The sequence below is a fragment of the Brassica napus genome, chromosome C3 (genome assembly GCF_020379485.1).
Source record: "Brassica napus cultivar Da-Ae chromosome C3, Da-Ae, whole genome shotgun sequence".
Classification (NCBI taxonomy): domain Eukaryota; kingdom Viridiplantae; phylum Streptophyta; class Magnoliopsida; order Brassicales; family Brassicaceae; genus Brassica; species Brassica napus.
Genome location: NC_063446.1, coordinates 16,859,554 through 16,870,517, shown reverse-complemented (window position 1 = coordinate 16,870,517; position 10,964 = coordinate 16,859,554). Strand labels below are relative to the sequence as shown.

The following is a 10,964-nucleotide window of genomic DNA, read 5'->3' as shown; positions in this document are numbered from 1 at the left end:
CTCGTCAAAAGCGGTCTCTCGATCTGCTTCTGCTCGGGAGGTTGCGCCGTGGTTTGTTCCACGTCGGCGTGTTCCATGGCTCTCTGATTCTCGTCGTGTGGCGAGCCGGCAGTTCATGATTTTAGCGCATTCACCTTCAACCTGGTTTAGGACAACGAGTCATCTATAGCTTTGGTTTTGGCTTGGTTAAAGTGGTTCCTCCATGTCTTCCTCCTCTCGCGGCCTCTCTCTCGTAGCACTTGTGGTGGTTTGACAATTGACACTGTGAGTTTCCTCTGGTGTTTCTCCTTGCGATGTGCTTCATTATCTTTTTTTTTTGCTTCGTTTGCCGGTCAGTCCTCTGGTTTTGAGAATCTGTCCATGGTGAGTCATATCTTCTCTGATTGGTCATTCGGTTCAAGTAGGTGCTCGTGTCTCCGTGTGTTGATCACATCATCCCAGCTCTAGAACTTTCGCCATGACGATGCAGTTCTGGTGGATGTGCTCTTTCGGCTTCTTGGTTTGGTTGGTGCGGAGAGCTTTGTGGGGTTTGGCAGCTGTCTCTCGACCCTCTTTTGTGTAGTTTTCGTGGACTTTTCAGGTTTGTATCTCTACAGCCTGTTTGTTTGGTGATTAAATCAGGCTTGGCTGGCTAGTAGGTGTGTTAGTTCATCAGTTAGATGTCTGTGCGTGTTGGAACTGGATAAGAAGGTCATCAGCGAGCTGTTCTTGGATGCGCATATCATAAAGACTTGTTCATCGGGTACACTGACTTATACCGGGCTCAAGGTCTCGTATTCAATGCGGTTCATCCTTTTGCGGCCAGCGACTTGTGCCGACTCTGATGGGTCCTTCGTGTGGGGTCTTAGTTGGTTGTATCTTCCCCTCCTTAGTTCAGTTTGATTTGATATTTAGTTAGTGTAGTTGCTTTAATGTTTTTTGCTTCCTATTATCTTTGAAGTTCTGTATTTTTTTTTACAACGAACAACTATTTTATTATTCAAACTTGAGGTGGTCTAGGTAACCAGACAGGAATAGAACAACCAATGTAACAAAGTTCTCTATTAAAAGATTGTGCAATCTTAGCTAAAGAATCTGAAATTCCATTTTGGGCCCTCGGGATATATATGAGGTATCTCAAACTCTAGAAAACATATCTTTAGTGTCTGAATAGCCTCCAATTCTTTTGTAAAACTTGAGAAAATTTAAGACTCCTTTATCATCGCGATCAGATCCTTGCAATCAGTTCCAAAGCGATGACATGACGAATGTTGAAGCATGCTCTACATTGCCCATCGCAATGCTTCTACTTCCAAATGTAAAGCAGTCTCTCGCCTCCTTAGCTGAATCTTTCCAAAACTATCCTTCAAAACCCATCTACAACCACTGAATTGTGCTGTGGAAGTCCATGAACCATCTACCATGCAGATATTATCCAGGCTTATGACCTGGAATTCTTCGCCACTATGCTCTTGTGGAGCAGATGGAAGGATCCTTTCATTTTCATTAAACCATGCTTCACATTCACTCTCTGCATATCAGACTTACTCCAACGGATTCCTGTCAGTCCCCCAAAATAATGTATCATTTCGAGCCTTCCAGATATACCAGATTAGCCAAATATAAGGATCTCTGTCTAGTTCGGGTTCAACAATGCTATTATTTTTCCAGAAGAGGTAGTCCATATTGGCATAAATGCTTTGTAATGGAAAAATGTTTTGGCTAGATGGTGTTGGTTATAGGGACGATACTTGAGTTGGAGAGCATTCAAATATGGCATGAGTAACAGTTTCCTCTGGTTCTCCACATATGGGACAATAGTTGTCGCATCTCATATTGCAGCATTTCAGATTTTGCGTTACATCCACATGTCATGTTATCACTTGCCACATAAGATGACATATCTTCGGAGGTGCTTTTACTTTCCAAGCAAAGGTTTGGAGCTTGGTTTTACCGGGCTTCAAAACCTCAGTCTCTTCCTCATTTTTCAATAAGTTCTGAGCTACCTAGTATCTAGATTTAACTGTGTACTGTCCATTTCTAAAGTAGTTCCAGCATAATGTATCACGACGATGAGTCGAGCTTATGGCAAAACTCCTTATAAAAAGTATATCATTGTGGGCAACATAATCCTCCAGTAATCAAACATCTAATTCCTTCAATTCTCGATTAACAAAGTCCATGACTCTCATCTTTGGATGCAATACTGGGGCAGAGGGTCAAGCAGGCCTAGCTAGTGTAGTGGGGATCCACGGGTCCTCCCACACCCTGACTTCGTATCCCGAATGTATCTTCTGTCAAATTCCCAAAAGTAGTAGTTTTTGTGCCGCTGAAATACTAGTCCACACATAGGATGTGCTACTTGCATATATTGTTCGTAAAGGCAAACTTATTCTGTAGTATTTTCTCTTCAAGACTCGAGCCACTAACGAATCATGAATTGAACTAGTCTCCATAATTGTTTTGCTAGTAAAGCCAGATTGAGATCATAGATCATACATAAACCAATCTCACCCTTCTCTCTTGGTAAACATAGTTTTTTTTTTTCTCATTTTGCTCAGTGAATTTTTTTATTTGGTGGATTTGAGCTCTACAAGAATTGTGCAATGACACTTGCAAGGTTTTCACATATCTCCAGCGGGAGCAAGAAAGTCAACATAAAATATTCCGGAAGAGCTAGCAAGATAGATTTATCTCTATAGTTCTGTCAAAAACTAAAAATTGGTAATGATAATTTTAACATTTTTACCAAAAAAAATTATACGAAAAATAATATGAAAGCTAGTTTTGACTAAATACCGTTTCAAGCGTAACAATTGTCAATCTGAAGTTTTTTTTTTGCAACGAACGACTATTATATTATTCAAATTTGAGGTGGGTAAGTAGACAAGTCAAACTGAAGTCGAGGAGCACTAAACAACACACTTTTAATCAGTTGTTTAAAATATGAAAAAATATACCAAAACACTGAGGTTTAGGTCATTTTACTAAAACAATTCAGTTTTTTGAGGTTAGTTAAAACTATGACATATCAAATTCGCCGGATGATTTGCGTCTTAACTGTCGAGATGCAAGTTTAAGGCGTGATAAGATAAATTATTCGTTAGATACCCAAACATAGCATAGTTTTTTTTTTTTGTTAGATACCCAAACATAACATATATCCCCAACGCATAGTTAAACACTAGAATGAATGCTTTAGAGTCCCTCTTGTAACGAATCCAGTTTTATTATATTATATCAAGTAGACCATGTATATAATCACTACAAATAAAAGTTCTAACACCACTGTTCGGTCAATATCTTCCGGAGGTGGCTTGGCCGGCATGGTACCATGAGTGCTCCATCGTGATTGAACCCATACTCTTCCTCCGCCCGTTCGAGAAGCTTCCTGAACATCGGGTGTTCTAGAAACATTAGTGGGACAACAAATCTTTGTGTAGCCTCATGATATCCATCAACGGCTATCACCGCAACATGACCTTCCTTCACATCTTTTGGGACACAATCACGGCCGTACTCCTCGGAACAGGGTTTCTTGGCCGAGGAAAAGCCTTTAATCTGCACCAACCTCTCTACAACATTCTTGAGCTTCACAATTCCACCCACTTTCTTCTTTGAGGACTCAACTGTGATCATTATTTGCCTAGCCATGATAAAAACTAGGTTCCCTTTACTCTTTTGCTTTTTTTTTCCTCGGGATTTTAGGGTTCTTGGAAAAGTATATGTTTGAGTATAGACATGTAAGAAGGATTATTTATAAAGAGGAATGGTACAAATAGGATAAGAAAGAAGAGGAAGAAGTGAGAAGGAGAGTATAGGAGACCAAAGCATGTGGCTCGTTTTCTTCGCTTTGAATTTTCCACAAAAGCGTTTCCACTGTAAGTTTTAGTTTTGCTTTCATTTGTTTTTTTCTACTTTCTGTACAATTAACATCGACTATCGATAATAACTCAACCATGACGACCAATAAAAACACTTAAATCATGAGTTATATTCATTACTCTTCAGGGCAAGATTTAACAATTTCCACCTCCAAAAGGTCTGAACTATAATCCCTATAGAGCTTTTTATTACTTTAGACACACACAGTTTAATAAGTATTACAGTTTAATTATAAATAGTTTTACCTAAAAGCACAAATATTTAGAAAGTGGTTATTTAAAAAAATATATCATTTAATCAATAAAATAGTGCCCACAGCATAGTACTAAAATAACGGCGCTAAAAAGTAGTTTTTGCAGTAGTTTATACAAATCGGACGAATGAAGAACATTTTGCTCAATCAAATGCAACTTTAGTTTTTGGTTTTTAGATTTTAGTTTTTGGTTTTTGGATTTTAGATTTTGGTTTGGTTTTTGGTTTTGCTGTATTTTTTTTTTTTAAAATTAATCAATACATTGCTTTAAAATAATACAACAAAATAACAATAAATATTTAGATTTTACAATTAAAATTTATCAAAATACTGTGATTATTATTTTAAAATTAAATAGTATAACATATTTAAATTATTATATTTTTAAGAAAAATATATTATAGTAAAATATAAATCATAAAATATATATAAATTATGAAAAAATAAAAATATTAAATTTCGAAACTACTTAGAAATTTTTCTTATATAAATTATTTTAATTTTTAAAACTTCAAAAGCAATAGTTTTTCTTATATAAATTATTTTAATTTTTAAAACTTCAAAAGCAATAGTTTTTCTTATATAAATATTATAAATTATACAAAAATTAAGTACATAGAATTTTGAAACTAATTTTGAAAATCTTGATTGGCAACTCAAATGGTTTTAACAAAAACAAAAACAAAAACTAAAAACTTGATTGGATAAAAAATAGTTTCTACAAAAACAAAAACCAAAAAGTAAAGCAAAAAACACAAACAATAACCTCTTAGTTTCTTTGAAGTACAGGCTGTAGGAGAGAGAGCAAGAGAAAGAGAAACAAAAGAAATACTGTATATAACTTTGACCCAACTACACAAAATATTTAAGATTCGACTGGGGACATGCATCTGCAGCCATAACATTGAGTTAATATAGGATCCATCCTCGTATTAAAATCAACTTAGCGACAGATGTGTTGAAAACGTTTTTATAGCATGGCCGTAAATTTTGATCCATGAAGGCTCGATGATAAACATAATTTACTTGTATAGTAGTAGGGTATTCACATGTATCCATAAATTTTTTGTTTTCCTTATAATTTTTACTTGAATTGAGAATTAATTGTTTTGGCATGATTCATAATATGGAAGGAACTGAAACATAATTAATTCAAAAAATTCAGAAAATTTTCAAGCAAGTTTGTGATGACTGCCTGAACGTTGATCTGTATTGTTGTTGGGGAAAATATGTCAAATATACTGTTTTATAGTTCTATATATAATCAGTTGTGTTTCTTTTTCATATGTTTGACTAGGAATTTCGTAAAAGCGTAACACTTTTTTGTATTAACAACTTACATTTTATAAGATTTGAATATGGATATGTACACATTGGCGATACTATATATAGTACATACAAATCACCTAAACTAGTATATTCTAGTCTTAACTTTTTTTTTTGTTAAGCTTTATAATGGGAACCACAGTTTGCACTCAACAAAGTTTAAATACGTATAAGGGATATAGTTAATTAGTTATCATAACAATGATGAGGAATACATAATAGCTTAGTATTAAAATTTACAAGTATTCTTTTCAAATTTTTTTTTTACAAGTATAGTGACCCATCAAGAAAGCTTTTCTACAACGTTATCAACTTTTTTTTTGCACGGATCGAGGACTCTTTTCCCAGTTTTTTCAATCAACTAAAACTTGAAATTTAAAAAAAAAACTAGAACCATGCCTTAGGTTTCCCCATATTGTGTCTAAACCGGACAAGAGATCTCCACAATTGAAGGTTGATATGTCATTTCCATATACACACATTATCGTGTGTCTTTGTGAGTTATGACCTGTGTAATAGTTGATATGTCATTTCCATATACACACATTATCGTGTGTCTTTGTGAGTTATGACCTGTGTAATAGTACTGTGTTTTGTATCTATGCATGCAAAGCCGTGGTCGGTTTCGTACTATATTGTCATTAAAGAAATTTAGATGTGATCAAAATAATCAGTGTTTCCAATTCTATAGAACAAAACATCCCTAGACACTACGATATTTAGTGGCCCGGCCGTTTGAAATTATAGTGATTCATCTCTTAGTGTATAAATTCCAGTTTAGTAAGGCAAAAATCAAGGCCAAGAATGAAGTAAATACCATTATTGAAGTGAAATGTTCGGATCAAAGTCAAGCTTATAGTCAAACTTATTAGAGACAAAGTCTCTCATAAATTTGGAAACAATCTTAATTAATATATAAAAGAGATGTATAATCCACTTATCACCAATTGGTTATAAGTTAAAAGTCATCTAACTTAATATAATATCGGAACCCGATCTAAGCAATCCAAATTGATACAAGCAATCCAACTCGATTCACATCGATCCGGCCCAAAAGTTAGTCTATCTATTTTTATCCGAACATTATGAGATTGACGTTCAAAGAGTCATTATCTCGAAAAGGCATATTAGAGAAAAAGTTTCACACATTGAATGTTAGTAAAAATATATATAAAAGAAATAAAAGAATTTACTTATCACCAACTAGTTTTATGTTAGAACTCCATCTAACTTAGCATAACATACTTATGCGGACTTAATTAACACCAACTCCCGAACAGATAAAATGATTATTCAAGAAGTAATTATGTATGTTGGCTAAAAAAATTTAAATCGATCGAAGTAAATATAAACTCACACTTCTTACTCATTCTGTATTAGAAAAACATAGGTTGACAAACTATTAATCCGGGCACCCTTAGAAGTCCATAACTAAAGGTGAATATTTTGTTGTTGTCAACACCTTTATTATTATTACTAGATGATAACCCGCGCCCTGCGCGGGATGAAAAGATTTAAAGAGATTTTTGAATCAATAGGTATTAGAAAGTTAATAGTGTTAGAAAAAAATATTACATGTTATATAATAAGGGGGATTCAACGAAATTGTGTATGTCTATATAAAGTAAGCTTGGATTTAAAAAAAAAACTTGTGTATTTGTTTTATTAATTGAAGTATATTTCGTGGAAATGAATCTATAAGAGTAAGCAAAAAACTTATATAAAAATAAATTATGAAGCAAAGATAAAAACGAAACAAAAGCAATAAAATTATTGTTTTCATAAACTAAATTATAAATATAAAATAAAACGAAACATAAGCAAAATAATACTAAAATATGAAAAAACAAAATATAAGGATACTACTTTACGGATGAGGAGATGTAATCATACGGCCTTGTATTTATATATGCAAGACGCGGGCCGAGGGCAATTATAGCCATTTGCCATAATTTTTTCCGTAAAATCAATTAAAATTATGTCCAAGGCAAAATATTCACATCCCCTTTATATTCAAAATACTGAATTTTGAAAACTTGCCTTGATCGTTGCTATGCGAATTTATTGGAATAGTATAGGAAACAAACTGAGATTCTAGTCAACTAAATTAAATTCAAAATTAGTCAGTGAAGATCAAAAATATGATTATATGATTCGGTTTCGACGATGAATTTCCATTACCAAATTCGGCCAATATTAATGAGTACATATATAACCGGAATTAGTGTTATATTTAGCTTCATATTTCCTAATTTGAAATATTCATACGGCAATCATGCATTGTCACTCAAGTATTGTGTGGTTTACAATGCCTTTATGATCTTTCAAAATTATATTATGGCAATCAATACCATAATTGCCATATTTTCTAATTTATTGCATTGATAGATGGTTATCAACATTGCCAAGGATCTCGAGTATATCATTGATTATTTTCATATGTGATATAATATATAGTGTGATATATTCGATATGAAAATGAGATTCCTTAGTATTTTTTATGTAATATAATATATGGTAACCGGTTTTAAAATGATATAAAACACATTAACATAAAATCGAAAAGTAACACAACAAAAGCAACACTCGGTTTTGATATCATCTTCATTAAGATCACATGTAAAGATACATTAAACCGATTTCAAATTATAAATTATAATCTTCATTAAGAAAAATACATTAAACCGATTTCAAGTTATAATCTCATTTGATATAGTGTGATCTCGAGTATACATTTAAACAACATTCGAGTATAGTAGTCATATGTAATATAATATATGTCAACCGGTTTTAAAATGATATAAAACACATTACCAAATAACCGGTTACTTCTTTCGTCTACACTGAGATTGTACGTTACCAAAATATACTATTAAAACATTATGTTAAGCTATAATTAATAAATAATGGCAAAGAATGTAATAAATCTAGTAAAAAGAGGGTTTTTAATTAGAGAGTGTGAGAGTGAATATGGTGCTGCCATATAGGAAATGGCATGTTGGTTAATAATACATGAACATAAGGTTAGTCTTAAAAAATGTTCTTCTTTTAATATAAAAGGGATTGAAACCATTTGATTACATAGCCTTGGTTCTCTTTCCAGTTAGCTTAGCTAATTCATATACATAGATTAATTAATTCCTAGAGATATATTGAAAGGTCTGTTGCACTTTGAATTCTCTAGAATGTCCTGCACCATAGAGGATATCTCACTGCTGCGGACTGCTTTGATGCTTGAATCAAAGACGAACTGATTCCATTCATCCACCAGGGGTCTGCAATCATTGAGGAAAGTGATTTGCTTATATCCCAATCTTCTAAGTTGTTGTACATCCATTAGTAAAGCTTGTGCTTCGCCTTCAGTGACGTGTTAGTTGGCTTTATGGAAGAAGAGCCTTAGAAATGACATATGCTTTCTCTGCTGTTCAAGGACCATTCACTACAAGAAAACAGCGGTATTCTGACGGACATTCCGACAGAAAATGAAATCTTCGGAATATCCCGAGGAATTTCCGAGGAAATTCCGAGGAAACACAAAATTTGGTTTCCTCGGAATTTCCTCGGGAATATACCGACGGAATTCCGAGGAAATACAAATCCGTCGGAATATTCTTATGGAATACCGAGAAAAAACGTATTCCTCGGAAAAAACCGATGAATTCCGAGGAAATATTATAGCCGTTAGAGAGCCGTTGGGGGATTTTAAAAATTCCGAGGGAATTCCGACGAACTAGCCGTTGGCGCCGGAATTCCGTCGGAATTTCCTCGGTCTGTCGGCAGGATTTCAACTATAAATACAAGCACCCCTCTTCCTCTTCATTCACTCCATATCTTCATCCTCCCTCTTACTCTCTTTAGACACGGATTTGATTCATAAAAAACATGTCTTCTTCAAATTATTTTCGTTCTTGGATCAATCGACCTCATTTGGATCCGAACACAAGATTGCTTACGGAAGAATACCAATGAGGTATAACCGAATTCATGGGGTTAGTTCACCGACAACCGGAAGCAAAAACAGGTATGTTAAGATGTCCTTGCTCTAATTGTAAAAATAGAAAGGTTATTAAAGAGTGGGATGTTTGGACTCATCTATATTTGAGTGGGTTTACACGAAGTTACAAAATTTGGTATCATCATGGGGAAACTGATTATGAACATGGTAGTACTAGCGAACCTCAGCCAGCGGTTAGATTAGAAGAACCAATTAGAACGGATGTAGATTATGGTGTAGGTACTGGGCAGATGGTAAATGATCATTTTAGAGGGGAAGATTTACCCAATGCACAAGCTAGGAGATTTTATGATATGTTGGATGCTGGAAAGCAACCACTGTACGAAGGTTGCAGAGATGGTCATTCAGCTTTATCAGCTGCTACAAGATTGATAGGCATTAAAACAGATTATAATTTGGCTGAAGACTGTGTGGATGCTATTGCTGATTTTGTAAAAGGTATTCTACCCGAGGATAATGTAGCTCTTGGTTCATACTACGAGGTTCAGAAACTCGTAGCTGGTCTTGGTTTATCGTATCAGGTAATAGATGTATGCAGGGACAACTGCATGATTTATTGGAGGGCGGATGAACAGCGGGTTACATGTAAATTTTGTGGAAAGCCTCGTTATAAAGATGCGAGTGGAAGAGTTCCAGTGCCATATAAAAGGATGTGGTATTTTCCTTTGACGGAAATGTTGCAGAGGTTGTATATGTCTGAACGCACAGCGCAACCAATGAGATGGCATGCGGAGCACTCAACAGATGGTGAGATCAGACATCCTTCAGATGCAAAAGTGTGGAAGCATTTCCAATCAAAGTATCCTGACTTTGCGTATGAGAGAAGAAATGTCTACCTTGGATTATGTACTGATGGTTTCAGTCCGTTTGGCAAGAGTGGAAGACAGTATTCTCTATGGCCCGTCATTCTTACACCATACAACCTACCCCCAAACTTGTGCTTGCGACGAGAGTTTTTGTTTCTCTCGATTCTCGTTCCCGGACCAGAGCATCCTAAAAGATCACTTGATGTGTTTCTTCAGCCACTAATATATGAGTTACAACAACTATGGGCTCAAGGTGCTGAAACATACGATGTTTGGTGTAAAGAAAACTTTCAAATGCGGGCATTACTAATGTGGACAATAAGTAATTTTCCAGCATATGGTATGTTGTCTGGATGGACAACGCATGGAAGGCTATCATGTCCATGTTGTCAAGAAAACACTGATGCTTTCCAACTAAAACACGGAAGGAAAACGTGTTGGTTTGATTGTCACAGGAGATTCCTATCACCTGATCATCCATATCGTAAGAGTAGGAATTTGTTTACGAAGAACAAGAGGGTGTTTGACAGTCCACCTCCGAAAATTTGTGGGAAAGATTTGAAGATACAACTAAGAGATTTTGGTGCAGAAAGGACGCCAGACGTCGGTGGACATGAGCGTTTTCCGGTAGATGCTGTTGGAGAACTACATAACTGGCACAAAAAAAGTATTTTCTGGGATCTGCAATACTGGGAGGATC

The 10,964-nt window shown here is 34.9% G+C and overlaps 1 protein-coding gene across 1 annotated transcript; it reads right to left on the bottom strand.

Moving 5' to 3' along the window:
- Nucleotides 1-3,192: 3,192 nt before the first annotated feature.
- Nucleotides 3,193-3,798, bottom strand: LOC125584380 (auxin-responsive protein SAUR50-like). The gene has a single exon (XM_048752761.1). The coding sequence runs from the start codon at nt 3,631-3,633 to the stop codon at nt 3,259-3,261; it is 375 nt and encodes a 124-aa protein (XP_048608718.1). The 5' UTR covers nt 3,634-3,798; the 3' UTR covers nt 3,193-3,258.
- Between the last annotated feature and the right edge of the window lie 7,166 nt (nt 3,799-10,964).

Bases quoted from the DNA above. Each gene is read 5' to 3' on its own strand.
- LOC125584380 (XM_048752761.1), bottom strand. From the start codon at position 3,633: ATGGCTAGGCAAATAATGATCACAGTTGAGTCCTCAAAGAAGAAAGTG.